The 21,437-nt window shown below is 40.6% G+C and overlaps 1 protein-coding gene across 10 annotated transcripts in view; it reads right to left on the reverse strand.

The window, feature by feature from the left end:
- LOC147375312 (BEN domain-containing protein 5) overlaps positions 1-21,437 on the reverse strand; it is a 1,469,512-nt gene that overhangs the window by 561,304 nt on the left and 886,771 nt on the right. For all 10 annotated transcript variants that reach the window (XM_086387400.1, XM_086387368.1, XM_086387358.1 and 7 more), the window contains one exon: positions 3,331-3,547. In XM_086387400.1, the coding sequence (XP_086243526.1) occupies positions 3,331-3,547 (217 nt within the window). The remainder of the gene's footprint in view (positions 1-3,330; positions 3,548-21,437) is intronic.

A 21,437-nucleotide genomic window follows, 5' to 3' on the forward strand; every position in this document is an offset into this window, starting at 1 on the left:
TACTGGAGAGGGTTGCCATTTCCGTCTCCAGAGGATCTTTCTAACCCAGGATCCAATCTGTGCAACCTGCACTGGTGGATGGATTCTTTACCACTGAGCCACCAAGGAAGCCCTCTGAATGATATAATTAGTAGCAATAGCAGCCATGCACATGGTGATTCATAGTTTCAGCACTAGAAATTCAAAATCTTGCTTCCTTCATGTGCTTTCTAAGAATTATCTGTTGACATGTTTAGCTTTCTACTTGTAATTATCCTCCCTCCAAATTGGAATAAGGATTAACTAATTATAGTGGTGCCTTCAGACATGAGCCATATCAAACGCCCTAGTAACCAAGAATTGTCCTGCCTGCAAAGTATGCCAGAAAGCCTTGAAGTCTGGAATCTGCTTTGAGACCCAATTCAGTGGGACTGAACCAAGCCACAGAGCTTCCCTAATCTGGTTTAGCCAGCAGTGGCACACCCTGCACTTCCACTAACTTTACTTTCTTAAGCTGTAGCTTCGGATAAACTACAATTACTTTCTCAAAATCTACTATGGGTTTCAGTAGGTACAACGTGAAAAGCAGCAGTGAGTCCATCGAAGTGTCAGGATATGGCATTAGAAGCCATGGGTTTAATATTGGCCTAGTCACAAACTAGTCATTTAGCTTTAGCCAAGTAACTTATCTGATTAGCCTTAGACTATTTTTCCCAAATTGAGATAATCTTGCCTACCCCAAAACTGTTGCAAAAAACAAGTAAGATAGTGTACCTAAAGTGCCTGACCCAGTGTCTGTGTATTGAATCTGAATAAAGGATACAGCCATAATTCCTTAATTTGACAATCAAAGTTTTCCAGAGCTTGGTCCCAATCTTCCTCTCTATCCTTATCTTCCATACCGATAGGACTCCTAATTTTTAGCTAGAAAACAGTCACCCAGGATGAAGACTTGATTTCTCATCCATCCTTTAGTTAAGTGTGGATGTGAGTTCTATTGAGTGGGATAAACAAGAAAGTGTCAAGAACTGCATCTTCTCCTTTCTCCCCGTACTTTCTTCATCATGCTTCCTGGAACATGGAAATGCTGGTAGAATTTCACATATGACAATGAGATTGAGAGGCACTTTCTAGGGATAGCGGCAGAAAGCTGAAAGAATTTGACTCCAGTAGTTTTCAGGAGCAGAGCCACACCATCAGCTCTGGATTTCCTGCATCTAGACTTGTATATGGAAGAGAAATATACTTCTATCTTGTTTAAAGTGCTGTTATTTTAGATACACATTTTGTGTATTAGTTACTGAAAGCCTAACTTACCCTATTATTCCTCCTATCAGCTTTCTGATGCTCTTAGCTCTTCACATTGTCTCTAGACATATCTTCATTCATTCATTCAGTAGTTTACTCCATAGCCATTCAATGTGCACCTTGACTCTGCCTGGCATAAATCTAAGAGGGTACTGGAATGGTCATAGGAATGAAATGAACCAAATGAAGTGTTAGTCACTCAGTCAGTGGCATCTGACTTTTTGCAACCCCATGGACCATAGCCCACCAGGCTCCTCTGTCCATGGGATTCTCCAGGCAAGAATACTAGAGTGGGTAGCCATTCTCTTCTCCAGGGGATCTTCCCAACTCAGGGATCGAACCTGGGTCTCCTGCATTGTAGGCAGGTACTTTACCATTTGAGCCACCAGGGAAGCCTGAAACAAATATATCCTGCCCTTAAAAGTCACAAGTATTGAATGAAACTCTCTTGCTCTTAATTTATACGATAATTCATGTGTGAGGCAAAATTCATCTCAGATTTTCTCCAAGAGTCCCATCTCAAATAATCTTACTATTTCCAGTAATACATTGTTGATCAGACCATATGTACCTAATATGTTCTATTTGGCTCTCTACAACCACTCTCTGCCTTTCTTCACCATTTTCTTTATTCAGGAAGACTTGTCTGTATGGATTACTTCAGTGGTCTCTTGCCCTCTAATTTCCAATTGGGTTGGTCAATAGGAACCCCTGGCAGAAGATCAGAGGGAAGTAAGAAAGTGGGTTCTCTGTATTTATTTCTCTCAGCTCCCTCCCTGTGGGGTCATCTCAGGCTAACTTTGCTCTTCAGCTGAAGGGCACTGTTCCACTCAAGGTGGCCCACTGCATGACTCTCTACTGTTGGGTTCTGGTTACTATTCCCTCCCTTCAGTTCCTTTGCGATATTACTAGCCCCAGGGAACTGCACTATACCCCATGGCTTCTGTGTGCAGTGCCCTCACCTTGTAAACAGCCCATTTATTAAGCTCCTCTCAGATTATCCTAATGTGAGGCTGCCATCTGTTTCCTGCTAGCGGGCTGACTGATGCACCATGTGTCCCGATTCTCAGTTCAAAGACATAGGCACCAAATATTCATGGCACCCATCAGAAGCACCGTTAGGAAGAGGGTCAGAGTAGAGGGAAGACATTATTTATCAGCAGCTGAAGGAAGTACTGCTGACCACAGAGAACAAAGCTTGTGCATCTGGTATGAAGAACACTTTTATATCCTTATAGAACACTTTTAGGGTGGGCAGAGGAAAAAAAGAGAGGAAAAGAGAGTAGGAAGGTGTGGTAGGCAGAACAATGCACCCCCTTTCCCCAAATGCCCAAGTTCTAATCCTTGGAACCTGTGAACATGCTACCTTACATGACAAAAGGGACTTTATAGCTGTGATTTAATGAAAGATCTTGCTGATACCTTGATTTTAGCTCAGAGAGGCCAACTTCAGGCTTTTCCTGAACTGTAAGATAATAAACATATGTTGTTTTAAGCCACCAACCCATGCAATTTGTTATGTCAGCAATAGGAAACTAGTATAGAATGTAAGACTGAAATCTCCAGACCCAGAGAACTAAACCTGGGAAGGGAGAAGGGCTGGGGACCTAATAAGTGACAGAGATGAACACACTAAGGACAGCAAAACCATACTGCACGCCACCTGCTAATCTGTATTGCAGGCAAATTAAATTCACCAAAAAGAAAATTTACTCTTCATCTCATAAGTTTAGACTCATAAATGCTTTCACACCTTTTGCAATACCTAGTAGAAACCTTTTTTCCCTCGGAGTTTTGGGGATTCTCCAGAACTTTTGTATTTTGTTAGAGAGATTTATCAGCTTCATTCAGAAGGACATGCATCTGCTTTATCCTATTCTATGACTTCCTGGTAGTCAAAGTATCAAAATATTACACACAAAAAACTATGATTTTTAAAAGTTCCAGAGCATATAGTCTACAAAGCACCAATACTTATTTGCATACTATAAAAACCGTTGCTAAGCTCCTCCCCAAGACTGCCTGTTTCCCAGTGGGCCTTACCACGCTCTGACCCAGCTGCTCCCGGAAGAAGTAATCCATGTTTCTCTTTTGCAGGCTGTCAAGGTAATGCTGAAAGCGAGTGTACGTGTAAGGGTAGCAGTAAGCAAATTGATAGATATCTTCTTCTCGGTCAAAGCAAAATGCAAAGGACATCACGTAATTCTTCCTATGGTCTGGGCAGCGGTAGTAGTAGACATTTTTGGGCGGCAGCCTTTGCCTGAAAGATACAAAGAAATTTGGGCATATCAGATAATCATTCAAGCTTCAAACTGTAATCAATGGGAATAAATGCCCAAGAGTAAAACTGTAACATCAAGAATCCTAGGTGGTGGCTAAGAATAACAGTATATACCAACCTTTGGTCAAAAAGAATCTGGGGGGCTTCCCTGGTGGCTCAATGGTAAAGAATTCGCCTGCCAATGCAGGAGACATGGGTTCGATTTCTGGTCCAGGAAGATCCCACATGCCACGGAGCAGCTAAGCCCATGCACCACAAGTATTGACCCTGTGCTCTAGAGCCCAGAGCCACAACTACTGAAACCCACACGTCTAGAGCTTGTGCTCCACAAGAAGAGAAGCCACAGCAATGAGAAGCTGCACCCGCAACTAGAGAGCAGCCCCCACTCACCGCAACTGAGAAAACCCTGTGCAGCAACAAAGACCCAGCTCAGCCAAACATGATTCATTAATTATTTTTAAAAGACTAGAACTTGGCAGTATTTGGTTCAAATTCCAGCCCTACCCTTTATCAACTGTATAGACAATTCAAAGTCAAAAGCAAGCAAGTTTTATTCATCATTTATTCCTATTTGAGCACCTGTTAAACACCCAGACATTGTGCTAGATTATTGGTGTAAACAAGAGAGGACAGATATTTGTCCTCATGGAGTATATATCCTGGTGGGGAAGCAGTCAACAAAATAATTTAAATAAATATATAATATAGTTACAGACACTAAAAGTGCATTGAGGGGAAATAGTGTGATGTTATAGTCACATAAATAGGAAAGGCCTACTTTCCCAGGGAAGTCAGGTTTTGGTGATATAACACTAATTCGGGCCTTTTAAAATAAGTTAATACACACTGTGAATATTCAAGGGAGAAGAAAAGAACACTCAACATTTCTTTAAATTATTACTATTGTTTATTATTTTTCTACAGAGCATTCCATGAGACTAATTTTACAAAGAAGCATTTTGGGAAATAATGCTTTAAAATGCACTGTGTAAGCAATTCTGCTAAGTTAACATGTTCATTCTCCAATAAGCAACACTAAAACACATACATGAGAAAAGGCAAAATGTTCCAGTCATAATTCCCGTAAAATCCTTACATTCACCCACTTCACAGGCTCACTGCACTCCTTCATTTGTATGGTATCCAAATGATTCACTATTTCCCTACAGAGAATGTATCTTATTTGCGTCTCTTAAAATCCTATTAATCCTACAAAACCCATATCAAACTGTGCCTTTTCCATGACTGTCCACTGATAATTCAAGGTCTGCTTGTTGCTGTTCAGTCACTAAGTGGTGTCTTACTCTTTGTGACCCCCTGGACTATAGCACACCAGGCTTTGCTGCTGCTGCTGCTGCTGCTGCTAATTCGCTTCAGTCGTGTCCGACTCTGTGTGACCCCATAGACGGCAGCCCACCAGGCTCCCCCATCCCTGGGATTCTCCAGGCAAGAACACTGGAGTGGGTTGCCATTTCCTTCTCCAATGCATGAAAATGAAAAGTGAAAGGGAAGTCGCTCAGTCATGTCCAACTCTTAGCGACCCCATGGACTGCAGCCTACCAGGCTCTGCTGTCCATGGGATTTTCCAGCCAAGAGTACTGGAGTGGGGTGCCATTGCCTTATCCTTCAATACCTCCTGGAGTTTGCTCAAACTCATGTCTGTCGAGTTGATGATGCCTTGCAACCTTCTCATCCTCTGTCTCCCCCTTCTCCTTCTGCCCTCAATCTTTTCCAGCATCAGGGTTTTTTCCAAAGAGCTCCAAAGCATTCTAACATGCTAGCAATTTGTTATAGAACCTTGTTTCTACCTTGTGTCTCTCTGAGGCTGCCTCAGTGGTCAGGAAGGAAGGTCAGGCTATGGACTTTCTGTGGAAGAGCAAACACTACATGGCACTGATGCTGTCCATATTTTGGTTTATGCTGCTTGCCTCTATCCAGGCTGTTATGAATCCCACACAAACATTAAATGGGAAGCATGAAATGGGAACATTAAAAGATTACTGTTAATTAAAGAAAAAACTCAGACATCTCAAGTTAATGAATTTAGCATTTTTCTATGTATAGAAAGACAAGAGTTCGGACTTATTGAAACAGTTCCTTTGGTATACACTTTAACTACCTAGGGCCAGTATCCTGTTTTTGCTTGCATCCTGAATCCCTAAGGGTGCACAGTTGGGGTGACTGCATTGCTTGATGGCTTGGTGTCTGAACATCCTTGTTTATAGGTTTCATCCACACTAAGTTGTTATTTCATTTATAAGATGTGGTCATGGAGGGTCATAGAAGTTAAGGAGCTACTTACCTATGCTCTCAAGCTAGTAAATCACAAAGCTGGGATTCAAATCTTTTTATTTCTGATTCCAAATGAGTACCTGTAACAATCAATTACAGGTACTGTAACACTCAAGTGTACTTTGCTGCACTCAGTAAGCCAGCAGCAAATTTGGAAAACTCAGCAGTGGCCACAGGACTGCAAAAAATCCATTTTCATTCCAATCCCAAAGAAAGGCAATGCCAAAGAATGTTCAAGCTACTGCATAATTGCACTCATCTCACACACTAGTAAAGTATTCTCCAAGTGAGGCTTCAACAGTATGTGAACTGAAAAATTCCAGATGTTCAAGCTGGATTCATAAAAGGCAGAGGAACTAGAGATTATATTGCCAACACCCACTGAATCACAGAAAAATAAGAGAATTCCAGAAAAACATCTACTTCTGCTTAATTGACTACACTAAAGCCTTTGACTGTGTGGATCACAACAAATTGGAAAATTCTTCAAGAGACGGAAATAAAATCTAACCTGCCCCCTGAGAAATCTGTATGCAGGCCAAGAAACAACAGTTAAAACCAGAAATAGAATGATGAACCGGTTCCAAACTGGGAAAGGAGTACATCAAAGCTGTATACTGTCACCTTGCTTATGTGCAGAGTACACCACGAGAAACGCTGGGCTGGATGAAGCACAAGCTGGAATCAAGATTGCCGGGAGAAATATCAATAACCTCAGATATGCAGATGACACCACCCTTATGGTAGAAAGAGAAGAGGAACTAAATAGTCTCTTGATGAAGGTGAAAGTGGAGAGTGAAAAAGCTGGTTTAAAACTCAGAATTGAAGATCATGGCATCAGGTTCCATCACTTCATGGCAAATAGATGGGGAAACAATGGAAACAGTGACAGACTTTATTTTCTTGGGCTTCAAAATCACTGCAGATGTTGACTACAGCCATGAAATTAAAAGACATTTGCTCCTTGGAAGAAAAGCTATGACCAACCTAGACAGCATATTAAAAAGCAGAGACATTACTTTGCCAGCAAAGGTCCATATAGTCAAAGCTATGGTTTTTCCAGTGGTCATGTATGGATGTGAGAGTTGGACTATAAAGAAAGCTGAGTGCTGAAGAACTGATGCTTTTGAACTGTGGTGTTGGAGAAGACTCTTGAGAATCCCTTGGACTGCAAGGAGATCCAACCAGTCAATCCTAAAGGAAATCAGTCCTGAATGTTCATTGGAAGGACTGATGCTGAAGCTGAAGCCTTAAAACTTTGGCCACCTGATGTGAAGAACTGAGTCATTGGAAAAGATGCTGATAGTGGGAAACATTGAAGGCAGGAGGAGAAGGGGACGACAGAGGATGAGATGGCTGGATGGCATCACTGGCTCGATGGACATGAGTTTGAGCAAGTTCCAGGAGTTGGTGATGGGCAGGGAAGCCTGGCGTGCTGAAGTCCTTGGGGTTGCAAATAGTCAGACATGACTGATCAACTGAACTGAACTGAGCTGGTCCTGTAACACTTCTCCAGGTTCCCTCTTGATAAATTATGGGCTTCTGGCATTCTAGATATGAGTATGCACTAAAACAAGTAAAAGGCTAGGACTGCAAGGAATTCACCATGGCTGAAGCACAAACAATAGGAAGGGAAATCATGAGAAATGTATTTGAAGAGGAAGACAGAAGTCAGATTAGAAATGGATGACAGTTGTCCTTCCATATCTGTGGGGTCTGCATCTGAAGATACAAAGGGATGACTTCATATGAAGGGACAGGTTAAACATTATCCTGAGGTCACAGGGTACTTTTAAGTCAGTGAAAGAATTAAAGTTCCATGATTATGCCAGTCTAAGGGATAGGTGAGGGAAGGTCACCTATCAGTCAGATGAAGGACAGGGAGTAGCTGTGCAAGTATAGAAAATATGACAAGTTTGACTATTACATAAACGTGGCTGATATGACAGGTTGTGGAGTCAAAGATGGGTAGGATTCCAAAAGTGATGAGGAGGACAAGATGTAGAGAGAACAGTTTAAGCAATAAAGGAACAGGGCTTCTCATATAGAAGCCCGTGGTAGTATCAAAGGCTGTCTAGAGGTGTGTTTAGGGCCACCAATAGAGGCCGTGCGGCTCCTACCCCTAAAACTAGGAAGAATAAACATTTCAGTAACAACAATGGCTGGATAGCATCACTGACTCAGTGGAAGTGAATTTGCGCAAACTTCAGGAGATAGTGTAGGACCCAGGAGCCTGGAATGCTGCAGTCCATGGGGTAGCAAAGAGTTGGACATGACTTAGTGACTAAACAACAATCTTCCTGTGACACAAATGGAGCCTTAAGGCAAACCCAGGAGGCACTCTTCCTTTCTAACCTGATTTTTACCCTAAACACTACTATATTAAAATTTTGGACTAATTAGTGATGCAATAGAGATGGAATGGCCTGGAAGGAAAATGGGGAGTGAGAAGTCCCCTCCTGATCTTTCTGTGTATGGAATGTAAGAGAAAAAGCAGTACTCGGGAAGCTAAAGGGGGAAGTAATGGCCTCCAGGATAGTCAGGTCTTAGTTCTTTGTTTTATTCAGCAAATATTTGTTAAGTATCACGTACCAAAGACAAGAGGTAAAGGAAGCAGTGGATTAAAAGACCAGGGATCCAAGGGAGACTATTAACCTGGAAGCTGAGTTTCATAGAAAAAAGTAACAAGTAGAAAGTTTTGGATAGAAGAGGGATCAGTGGAAAACCAAGATTAGAGGGAGAACAGACCAGTGTGGGGATAATGGTATAAGAAGAAGAGGTGATGGTCTACATTCGTGATGTGACTGAACATGCAGAAATGTGAGGCTGGCAGAGTAAGTGAGTCCCAGGGTTCCAGTTTTTTATTCAGGGAGAATACCAGTGAACATGGCTTTGAGGTCTCCAGACAATGGTCTGTGAAACCCACGTCAGACCTTGACTCAGAGGTCTGAAACTGAGGACACTGGAGCACAATCACTTCATACACAAGTGATTCCTACAGTCACAAGCCCCTCAGCTTATGATGCTGATGTTTGCACATTTTTATTTACTGCTGCTGCTAAGTCGCTTTGGTCGTGTCCGACTCTGTGTGACCCCAGAGACGGCAGCCCACCAGGCTCCCCCGTCCCTGGGATTCTCCAGGCAAGAACACTGGAGTGGGTTGCCATTTCCTTCTCCAATGCATGAAAGTGAAAAGTGCAAGTGAATTCGCTCAGTCGTGTATGACTCTGCGACCCCATGGACTGCAGCCTACCAGGCTCCTCCACCCATGGGATTTTCCAGGCAAGAATACTGGAGTGGGGTGCCATGTCTAATCAAGATCCATACTTTAAATCAATCACCTCAGTTTTTTTCCTCTTCTGGCCAAGTTTAGCAACTTGACTCTCAGAGTTTGCTGTCTCCACCACGTTTGATCATGTGCTATCAGGAGAATTCATCTAACGTCTGCAGCTGCCCCAGCTCCTCTCCTGAGTATGTCAGAAGCCTAACCTGATTTGCAGACAAAGTGAAGGTAATGGACCCTGGGGTGATCATTCAAGACAGCTAAGACGCTGCTCAGGGATTAGATGTTCCAGACTCTGCTAAGGATACTAACAAAAATCTGTTTGAGAAGGATTCAACAGGCCAAATTCATGAGGATGCAAAGTAACACAAAGAATAAAGGAAAAGAGGAATGGGATTATGTAGGAGAAATGTGTCTCATTTGGAATGCACTTCTGGTTTTTCTCTTCTTTTGCTCATTACATTTTCACTGTGTCTCAGGCATGATGTTAAATTTTTTATTTGCATTATCGTTGAATCCTCTCAACACCCTACGAACTAGGGGCTATTAACACCCCCTTTACACAGGTAAGAAAATCCAAAGCTCAGAGAGCTTAAAAAAAAAAAAAATTCCTGAGGTTGCAACAGGAATTGTTGGTAAGCAACAGAGCCTGTGTTAGACACAGGCTAGTGTGACTCCAAAGTCTGTGCTCATTGTCTCTATGGTAACTTGCCACCAACTCATAGCCTTATCTTCTGCTTCCAGAAAAACTCTTATCTACGGTACTCTCACCAATACTCTTGCAAAAAACCCTTCAAATAACTTCCTATCCTCAAATGGCTCCCCAAGATTTCCCTGTTAGTCCAGTATCATCAACCATTTCTCCCTCCTTGAACCCTATGTTTTATTTATACTGAACTACTCACAACTCCCTAGCATAACTTTGTGCCATATTTCCAATACCTCTGCATCTTTGTGTTTGATATTTCCTTCACTCGGACTGCTTCCCCTGCCAGATATCCTACGTACTTCGTAAACTTATACTCATAGATGTGGCATGTGGTAGACTGTCATAAAGCTTTAAATATTTTTTAAATGAACTAATTAATGAACAAAATAATGTATAAATAATGCCTATCATTTAACATATCTCCTCTCCGAAGTGTTCTCTGATTATTCATTCCTTATTAATTTTTTTTGTACTTTGACACATGATAGTAATATCAAAATAGTTTTGTCACCTGATTTGTCCCTTAACAAAAAGCAACAAAAGTAAATGGAGATTTCTTCAAAGACAAGTTGGCTTCTTGAAGACAGGAACGGTTTCACCCTTTTCCTCTCTTTTTCACTAGAAATGGTACAGGGAAGTTTCAAATATTACTTGCTTATTTTCAAAAACACTGGCAAAAGGGAAAGAAGATTCATCTCCACAGATAAAAAGTAAGCATCATAGGGAGGTAGATTTTAGCTCAATATAGAGACTCTTGAACAATCCCCTGAAAGGAAAGTAGAAAGGTCTATGTTACAGGGGAGTACAAGCATGGGAAACTTTAAAGGATCTCACAAAAAAGCTCCTCTACTTGATATTAAGTTAGACAAGGCAGATTTCTGACTCCACTTAACACAGAGAGTCTGAGATATCAATGGAAGCAATATGACAATAATTAACATTGAACATGTGCTAGGCCACTCTGGGAACATCAACATATATTAATTCCTTTAATCTTCACAACAGTCCTTTGAAGTTATTCCTATTATAACAGATTAAATGATAAAAACTAAGGTAGGGTCAAGAATACTTCATAAGAGAAAGAGATTGTAAATGACTCCTTGCTGTTGTTGTTCAGTACTAACTCATGTCTGATTCTTTGTGACATTATGACTGCAGAACTCCGAGCTCTGACCTCCATTATTTCCCAGAGTTTGCTCAAATTCATGTCCACTGAGTTGTGATAGATGATGCTATCCAATCATCTCATCCTCAGCAGCCCCCTTCTCCTTTAACTTTCACTCTTTCCCAGCATCAGGATCTTTTCCAATGAATCAGCTCTTTGCATCAGGTTGCCAAAGTATTGGCGCTTCAGCTTCAGCATCAGTTCTTCGAATGAATATTCAGGGTTGATTTCCTTTAGGATTGACTGGTTTGATCTCCTTTCAGTCCAAGGGACCCTCAAGAGTCTTCTCTAGCACCACAATTCAAAAGCATCAGTTCTTCAGTGCTCACCCTTTTTTTTTTTTTTAATTTTATTTTATTTTTAAACTTTACATAATTGTATTAGTTTTGCCAAATATCAAAATGAATCTGCCACAGGTATACATGTGTTCCCCATCCTGAACGCTCCTCCCTCCTCCCTCCCCATACCATCCCTCTGGGTCGTCCCAGTGCACTAGCCCCAAGCATCCAGCATCGTGCATCGAACCTGGACTGGCATCTCGTTTCATACATGATATTTTACATGTTTCAATGCCATTCTCCCAAATCTTCCCACCCTCTCCCTCTCCCACAGAGTCCATAAGACTGTTCTATACATCAGTGTCTCTTTTGTTGTCTCGTACACAGGGTTATTGTTATCATCTTTCTAAATTCCATATATATGTGTTAGTATACTGTATTGGTGTTTTTCCTTCTGGCTTACTTCACTCTGTATAATAGGCTCCAGTTTCATCCACCTCATTAGAACTGATTCAAATGTATTCTTTTTAATGGCTGAGTAATACTCCATTGTGTATATGTACCACAGCTTTCTTATCCATTCATCTGCTGATGGACATCTAGGTTGCTTCCATGTCCTGGCTATTATGAACAGTGCTGCGATGAACATTGGGGTACACGTGTCTCTTTCCCTTCTGGTTTCCTCAGTGTGTATGCCCAGCAGTGCGATTGCTGGATCATAAGGCAGTTCTATTTCCAGTTTTTTAAGGAATCTCCACACTGTTCTCCATAGTGGCTGTACTAGTTTGCATTCCCACCAACAGTGTATGCTCACCCTTTTTTATGGTCCAACTCTCACATCTATATATGACTATTGGAAAAAAGCATGAGTCCATAGAAGAATCCAGAAAGAGTCTAACACCTGATATTGCCAGAGAGGCAGGTTGACCCCAAGCCCTGCAGTGTGTGCTTTCAGGACTCAGACACTAAAGGATGATCCAGTTCTGGAAACAAGTCATCATCCTGGGCCCATCCCAATGATTAAAGAGGCCCTCCACATATGAGAGGGAGACTATAACTAATATCCTCAGATTCAGTTGTGCATTCTCATGTGGATGAGTGAGCACACACACACAAACACACACATGCATGTATATGCTGAACACATTCACAGTCATACTATGTATACTTCTCTTCTATAGCCTCTATTTCATTATAGCGACTTGAATATATGCCCTTTTCCACCATAGGATAGAGTTCTCACTGAGGGCAGGAATGATACATCCACCTGATTCTGGAGGACCTACACAAAACCTTGAATAGAGGAGATGCTTCAAAATGCTCATGAATTGGATAAATGAGTGAACTTTAAACATATTAGACTAATCTCAGCCACACCAAGGTATGTGTATTGTGCTCTTTCCATGTGGAGCTGTGAGTCATTCCTTGAGTACATTCCATTTCAGAAACCTCCATGCCATTTTAAATACTATTCTGTCAGTCTATAATTGTCTTTCTCACACTTTTCTATATATTTCATCCCTATGAAGAGAAGTAAGACCCAGGTCAAATGACATTTCCTCTTAGAAGTCTTTATCAACAACTCCAGTAATAACTAATTGCTCTAAATACTAACTACAGAAATTCCTGTGCTTCTGATTCACTTCAAAATCCATAGCACTTAACACAATATTTGACCCTGAAGAGGAGCTCAAAACATGTTTGTTGAATGAATGAGTGGATTTATGACTCACTAAATGGATGAATGAATGAATGATTCCTTCATATTTACCATTCTCTCTGCCTTCTTGCCAAACCATTAGCCAAATTACCAATGCATTGTTCTGAAGCTCACCACAGCACAGAGGAAGAGGAGAAATCCCAGAACCTGAAGGTTTCTGATGGCTCATTCCCCACTCCTCCTCACAACCCCTGAAAGACTTTTTTTCCCCCATGGAAAAAACCCTCTTGTTTATTTGATTAAACAAAAATAAAATAAGCTGCATAGGAACAATTTTAAAGTCTGAGGAGACACCAACTTTGTTTTAAGGCTGTAGTAGCTGATACATCATCTCCTTGCTACCTTATCCAGCCTCCTCTGTGGACCACAGTGATACATTCAGAAGCCTGTTAGCTAACACAGGAGTTTTTGAAAACCCCTGAAAGACTTCTTGATAGCAGCCATTCTGACTGGCGTGAGATGTTACTTCACTGTGGTTTTGATTTGCATTTCTCTGATAATGAGTGACGTTGAGCATCTTTTCATGTGTTTGTTAGCCATCTGTATGACTTCTTTGGAATAATGTCTGTTTAGTTCTTTGGCCCATTTTTTGATTGGGTCGTTTATTTTTCTGGAATTGAGCTGCAGGAGCTGCTTGTATATTTTTGAGGTTAATTCTTTGTCAGTTGCTTCGTTTGTTATTATTTTCTCCCATTCTGAAGGCTGTCTTTTCACCTTGCTTATAGTTTCCTTCATTGTGCAAAAGCTTTTAAGTTTAATTAGGTTCCATTTGCTTATTTTTGTTTTTATTTCCATTACTCTGGGAGGTGGGTCATAGAGGATTCTGCTGTAATTTATGTCAGATTCTGGTCAAAACCACTACAATATTGTAAAGTAATTAGCCTCCAATTAAAACAAATAAATTAATTAAAAACAAAACAAAACCCTGAAAGACAGTAGCCCTAACTTTCCTTCTGATTGAGCAGCAAATATGGATGTAGTTATATGGATTCCAACCCCAGGGTCTTCTTTGATAGCAGACAGAAACTTTTTCTTTAAATTAGCAGAAAGGGAAATAATAAAGAATCAGTCCCTTTGGGCTGTATATCCTAAAGGAGGTAAACAAAATAAAATCATTCAGATACCACCAAAGGGAATAACATACACTAAGTACCTCCTATATGCCAATAGTGTGCTACCTGTTTGATGTACACTATTGCCTGACTAATAAACACATATTCTTTCCACCACACCAAGGCTGTGAAATTCATCCAACAATTGCAGTTACAAGAAAGTCTCTTGGTTCCCCTTCTTCATCTATCCAGAGGCAGGAAGAAAACTAGCATACAGTTTCCCAGGCACAGTTGAAATTAAAGAAAAATTTCATGTTTCCCTGGTGGCTCAGATGGTAAAGAATCTGCCTGCAGTGCAGGAGGCTTGGGTTTGATCCCTGGGTTGGGAAAATCCCCTGGAGAAGAGAATGGCTACCAACTCCAGTATTCTGGCCTAAATAATTCTACGGGCAGAGGAACCTGGCAGGCAAGTCCATAGGGTCGCAAAGAGTCGGACACAACTAAGTGACTTTCACTTCACTCCCTTCATGAGGGCAGCTGAATCTCTGGTTTGTCATCCATGAAAACACATGGCCTTTAGTCTTCGTTTGGCTGGAACAACCCAGACCACCACCTGGCTTGAACAAGTTGGCCCCTCCTTTCCTCAGGCATCTGGCACAGCCAGGCACCAGCACGACTGCCCACATTATAAATACACTCTTCCCAGGTGGGGAGGACCTGCTCCTAATTCCAATCCTACCTTCCCCCAAATAATTATAATAGTGCTCTTGTCACCAGCTTATCTATTCTTATCTTTCTCCGCACTTTGTCACAGCTAATCTCTTGATGAGTCACAGGGAGGGGGAGAAAGAGAGAATGAGGGATCACTTAGATACAGACAACACATTTATACAGCCTGTGTCTAATCAGATTACTGTCTTATCAGGGGTTGATGGGCACTAGTGGTGGGAGGAGAGAGACAGAGCTACATATTGCCATCTGAGTTTTTGATAACAGGAAGACACTGCTAGATTCTTGAATTAACCTTTTTGTCCTACACACTCTATTGTTTATTTTTCAGAGTTTATTTTGTGTAGGATTTTTTTTTTTTTTTTTTTTTGGACTGTGCCTTCTGCAGAAGGATACCCACACACTGTGGCAGCAGCTGCTTCTATTAATTCCAAGCCATTAAAAAAATTAAAATTAAACCCAATTACTTTGGTTGGTTTAGAGCTGGGGAATAGCTGAGACTGATTATTCCCCCTGGTCATGGACAGCAACAATATTCCTACCTACATGTGGCTGCTGGCAGAATGCTAATATAGTCAGATGCTCCAAGGACAGGCTCCTCATGCAGAGAGAGGCTCTAGGACTCCAATCCAGAGTCCTGAGAGGACACAAGAAGAGGACACTGGACAAAAAACTAAAAGTTGGGTGGTAGTCTAAGCTGTAGTAGGCTTCCTAGGTGGCTCAGTGGTAAAGAATCTGCTGCCGATGCAGGAGACAGGGATTTGATCCCTGGGTAAGGAAGATTGCCCTGGAGAAGGAAATGACAATCCACTCCAGTATTCTTGCCTCGGAAATCCCATGGACAGAGCAGTGTGGCTGGTTACAGTTCCTGGGGTCACAAAAGAGTTGGATGTGACTAAACCACCACAACAACTAAGTGGTAATCCTTGGGAGGGACTCTACCCTACCTGGCGCCTCTGTGTAAAACATGGTTACTAAAATGTGTCCTGTGGCTCAGAAGGTAAAGAATCTGCCTGCAATGTGGGAGACCTGAGTTTGAACCCTGAGTTGGGAAGATCCCCTGGAGAAGGAAATGGCAACCCACTCCAGCGTTCTTGCTTGGAGAATTTCATGGACAGAGGAGCCTGGCAAGCTACAGTTCATGGGGTTGAAAAGAGTCACACAACTGAGTGACTAACACACACACACACACACACACACATATGCCTCTTAGGGTTTTTGTGACTCAGGTGAAAAGTCTATGTTTTCAAAATTATAATTTGTTGGTATATAAGATGCTACTCCAGTGTTCTTTCCTGGAGAATCCCATGGACGGGGGAGCCTGGCGGGCTGCCGTCTATGGGGTCGCACAGAGTCGGTCACGACTGAAGCGACTTAGCGGCGGCAGCAGCAGCAAGATGCTATATGAGGAAGTATCAGAATGCTGGGTGCTTGTGATGGGGTTGCTAGCTGTAGCTACAAAAGTTGAGGTTTGCCCTGAAGTTTTGTATCCAAGTTACTTTGTTGCTCCATCATAGATGGAATAATAATAAGGTTTCTGGGTGGGTGTGAAGTCATTAGACTGGAATCTCCTTATAGTCCCACTGCACAGAACCTATCTTAACAATGCTATTCAATAAATATTTTGAATGAGGGGATGAATAAGTCAGTCAGAGCTGAGTTAGAATGAATAAGAGCTCTGCTCAATTTCGGCTTTGATGCCTTTCAGAAATGTAGTCATTGTACAGGAGATATGATGTAGGCCTGGGCTCTAATTTACTTCCATTACGTGCCAATCTTGCAGCCCTTGGCCTGAGTTTCCACATCTATAAAATGAAAACAATATCTAGCTCCCACTTTTGTTTTGAAGATTAGAGGTGAGATTGTTACCTGATACATAACAGGTGCTCACAGTGGTCACTGTGATTATCACCGTGCTCTGTACGACGGATAGTTGGCATCACACTATCTCTTGATTCAGAATACTGAGTTCCAAATTCATACTAAGGGTGCTTGGGGTATGAAATGGGCACAGCAGTAGGACAGGGGACAAGAGAAAAGGTGACAAGGGATGAGGGACCATTTAAACATGCAGGAAAGAAAACCAGTGCTAATCTGTTCCTGATCCTCCCTACAACCAATGTAACCAACACGTCCTTTTCAAGGAAATGTGCTCTGTAATAAAACTAAGTGTGCCGTCAAGATACAGGAAGGCAGTTAACTCCTTCAGGTCTCAAACAGTTGTGCAAGAGGTATTCAAAGGTGTTTCCACTACTGGTAGCTGACTGTGCCTGTCAGTCAAACTGTGGCCCATGTAGCAACCTGCCAGATGCATGGAGCCTTGAGGCCACTAGTTGGTTGGATTGAGTGGAAATTTGGAAAATTATAGGTTAGGCAAATGTGAAATACATCTGGGAAACAGAGACTGAGAAGTCTTGCTTATAGATAATAGTCTGCTCACAGCATATTTATCATATGTTACAAATCTAAAAAAATTGTTTTTTGGTTACTCAAACATTTTTGCAATAAACTTTTCACCAGCAATGAGCTCAAGATAAAAAAGTGTATGGTTTAGGAAAACTTTGCATTTCTCATGAAATTCAGTGATAAAGGGCTCAAACCCAGGTCTCCCGCATTGTAGACAGACGCTTTCCTGTCTGAGCCACCAGGGAAGTCCTTGATAAACATGAAGTTGCATAAAATGTTTGTTAGTATTTATGATCCACTATAGGGGCTGTACTGATAATATGACCACATTAAAACTGAAGACACAGTGCTGCTGAAGAAACACCAGCACCTACTTGGTTTAACAGTTATTTTAAGAAAAATGTATGTCTAAAGACTATAATTCACATATGTAAAAGCAGAACCATAGAATAAAAATAATTGAAATTATTTTAGCACAGTCAATATACTTCAAATGAAAAGCCATACTTCACAGTGACATGTGGTATCACTTTTATTTAGAGTGCATGACTGTTCTAAAATGATTTCAATCACTTTTAATTCCAAGTTTTCTTATATATAAAGTGGTAGCTGTTAATGTTTTTTCTCTATTAGCACAAGAACTAAAACCAGTAATGATACATCAGTGTCAATGGGAGAAGGCAATGGCAATCCACTCCAGTACTCTTGCCTGGAGAATCTCATGGACGGAGGAGCCTGGTAGGCTGAAGTACATGGGGTCACTAGGAGTTGGACACAACTGAGCGAATTCACTTTCAATTTTCACTTTCATGCATTGGAGAAGGAAATGGCAACCCACTCCATTGTTCTTGCCTGGAGAATGCCAGGGACGGGGGAGCCTGGTGGGCTGCTGTCTATGGAGTTGCACAGAGTCGTACACGACTGAGAAAATAATTTAACTTAATTCCAAAGGAATTCAATTATTTTCATCTAATTCATGGGATCAAACTAAGGCTTTTAGAATTCATTCTGTTAAAGGTTAAATACTAGTTTAGTGGGATAATACTGTTAATTCAGTAAAATAAAGCTCAACCTTAGAGATAAAATTACTTCTTTAAGATAACATGAATATAAATTTTGGTAAAAGCAATATACTTATTGAATCAACAAACCTATAGAATAGAAATTTATTTTGAGTCGGTTGGAAGTATTCATATAAATCAAAACTGCATCCAAAATAAGCTTCTATTTTCTACTCTCAAAGTAGAAACCGTAGTTCTCCAAATTTATACAATGTAAGTAAATTATACAAATTTTTATGAAGCTAATGCTAAACCACATACAGAAAAAAACTTTTTTTTTTTTTAAGTTTCAGGCAAGCTTATTTTCTTTACTGTCTGCCATCAATGGAATCTTAGAGATTTTGAGCTTTTAATAAAATATTTTGTTAATCAATGTTGATTTTGCTGTGTGTTTTCTTGTTTGTTTGTTTTTTTTTTTTTTTTGGTGATAATGAGACCTCTAAATTTTGCTATTAAGACCTTTAAATGAGAAGAGAATTTTGGTTGCATTTTGTTAAAATGAAATTGGAAATCTTGAATCAAGTATTCAACAAATGAAGCACCAAAGTATTTTAGGTTTTAAAGCTGTTATTAAATTGCAATTGTTGAAAGCTTTCAAACAAGAAGACATGACATTTATCTCTACAAAGGCAAGGGAGGAATTTCACAAATTAAATGATGAAAGCACAATTGGAATACAATATTTAATTTTGAAATTCAACGCTTATAATTTGGGATACTACAGTGTAGGAGGATAATTTTTTGATGAAGCTTCTATTTTTAATTGAATATCTGTATATTGTACCAGAGTGGAATGAAATTGAGCAGGCTTATAAATTTGTAGCATCTGCATTTGGTGAAAATATAAAAGAATCAAGAAGAAGCACCTTAATTGATAAAAGTTGTTTCATATTAAAAAAAAAGAGATCCAAGAAAATTTCTCCAAAGGGAGTAAACAAAAGAGTAACTATGAAAATATGTGGACTGAAATGTTTATCAGTTTCAATACTGACAAGCTTATAATTAAGAATGTCCTCAACTTGGGATAATTTGCTCTATTAAGTACCTATAGAGATAATGCCTTTTATTTAACAATATTATGATCTATAAAGGAGAATCAATTGAATATGTTAAGAATTTCAAACTTATTAACCATAAAAATGCATTCTGAAGAAGACTTCAGACAAAGTCACCAAAACCCCAAAATAATAAAGCCATATCAGAAAAAAATATTTTCATAAGAATACCAATGTCATAGTATTAGATACATATATCACTAAAAAAACTGATTAAAGTGAGTAAATGTGTATAAAAATAGCTGTATTATTTGAAGAAAATAAATATAAGCTTTTAATTTTTTTCTTTACTGTACATCAGTTCAGTTCAGTCACTCAGTCATGTCCAACTCTTCGCGACCCCATGAATCGCAGGATGCCAGGCCTCCTTGCCCATCACCAACTCCCAGAGTTCACTCAGACTCACGTCCATTGAATCAGTGATGCCATCCAGCCATCTCATCCTCTGTCATCCCCTTCTCCTCCTGTCCCCAATCCCTCCCAGCATCAGAATCTTTTCCAATGAGTCAGTTCTTTGCATGAGGTGGCCAAAGTACTGGAGTTTCAGCTTTAGCATCATTCCTTCCGAAGAAATCCCAGGGCTGATCTCCTTCAGAATGGACTGGTTGGATCTCCTTGCAGTCCAAGGGACTCTCAAGAGTCTTCTCCAACATCACAGTTCAAAAGCATCAGTTCTTTGGCTCTCAGCCTTCTTCACAGTCCAACTCTCACATCCATACATGACCACAGGAAAAACCATAGCCTTGACTAGACGAACCTTTGTTGGCAAAGTAATGTCTCTGCTTTTGAATATGCTATCTAGGTTGGTCATAACTTTCCTTCCAAGGAGTAAGCGTCTTTTATTTTCATGGCTGCAGTCACCATGTGCAGTGATTTTGGAGCCCCAAAAAATAAAGTCTGACACTGTTTCCCATGGATGTATACAATTTTATTTTTAGAAAGACTATTGATTTTTAAAATAATTGTTTTGTAAATCCAACATAAAATAATTGGAAGTCAATACATGAAATATTTTTAAAATATAACTACTTTCCCTGTTCACTTTCAGTTGGGATGGTGACAAATTATGTGGTCATCCTACTCATCTGCCAACCTAATTGTTTCTATTAAATATCTCAAAGTTACTTCAACTTCAACCTGAATTAAATGAATCACCTAACCTCCCCTAAAACTAGCCCTTTGAAAATGCTTCCAACTCAGTAAGTAGCTCCACTATCCACATCCAACCAACTGTACAAGTCAAAAATCTGAGAGTCAACCTGATGTCTTCCTTTCTTTCATACTCCCCTTCCTTTGTGATTCAATAAATATTGTCTGAGAGCTAGATGTTGGGGAAGCAGATGTGAAAAGGCAATTTCATGCTTTCATGGAACTTAAATTGTGAGAAGGAGAGAAAAATAAACAAACACATTGCTATATAATATAGTGTAAGGTAATGATGAAATGATGCTAAAGCTGAAACTCCAGTACTTTGGCCACCTCATGCGAAAAGATTCTGATGCTGGGAGGGAATGGGGGCAGGAGGAGAAGGGGATGACAGAGGATGAGATGGCTGGATGGCATCACTAACTCGATGGACGTGAGTCTGAGTGAACTCCGGGAGTTGGTGACGGACAGGCAGGCCTGGTGTGCTGCGATTCATGGGGCCGCAAAGAGTCGGACACGACTGAGCAAATGAACTGAACTGAACTGAATGATGAAAAGGCCAGTTTGCATTCCAGTCTCAAAGAAGGGCATTCTTTGGCCCTTATATGAAGAGTATATCATGTGAAAGCCCAGGCTGGATGAAGCAGAAGCTGGAATCAAGACTGCCTGGAGAAATATCAACAAATTCAGATATGCAGATGATACCACCCTAATGGCAGAAAGAGAAAAGGAACTAAAGAGCCTCTTGATGAAGGTGAAAGAGGAGCATGAAAAAGCTGGCTTAAAACTCAACATTCAAAGACAAAAATCATGGCATCCAGTCCCATCACTTCATGGCAAATAGATGGGGAAAAAGTGGAAACAGTGTCAGATTTTATTTTCTTGGGCTCCAAAATCCTTGCAGACAGTGACTGCAGCCATGCAATTAAAAGATACTTACTCCTTGGAAGAAAAGCTATGACCAATCTAGACA

The sequence above is a fragment of the Bos grunniens genome, chromosome 3, assembly GCF_055505025.1.
Source record: "Bos grunniens cultivar Pamir isolate PY7600 chromosome 3, Bosgru_T2T1.0, whole genome shotgun sequence".
Taxonomy (NCBI): Eukaryota; Metazoa; Chordata; class Mammalia; order Artiodactyla; family Bovidae; genus Bos; species Bos grunniens.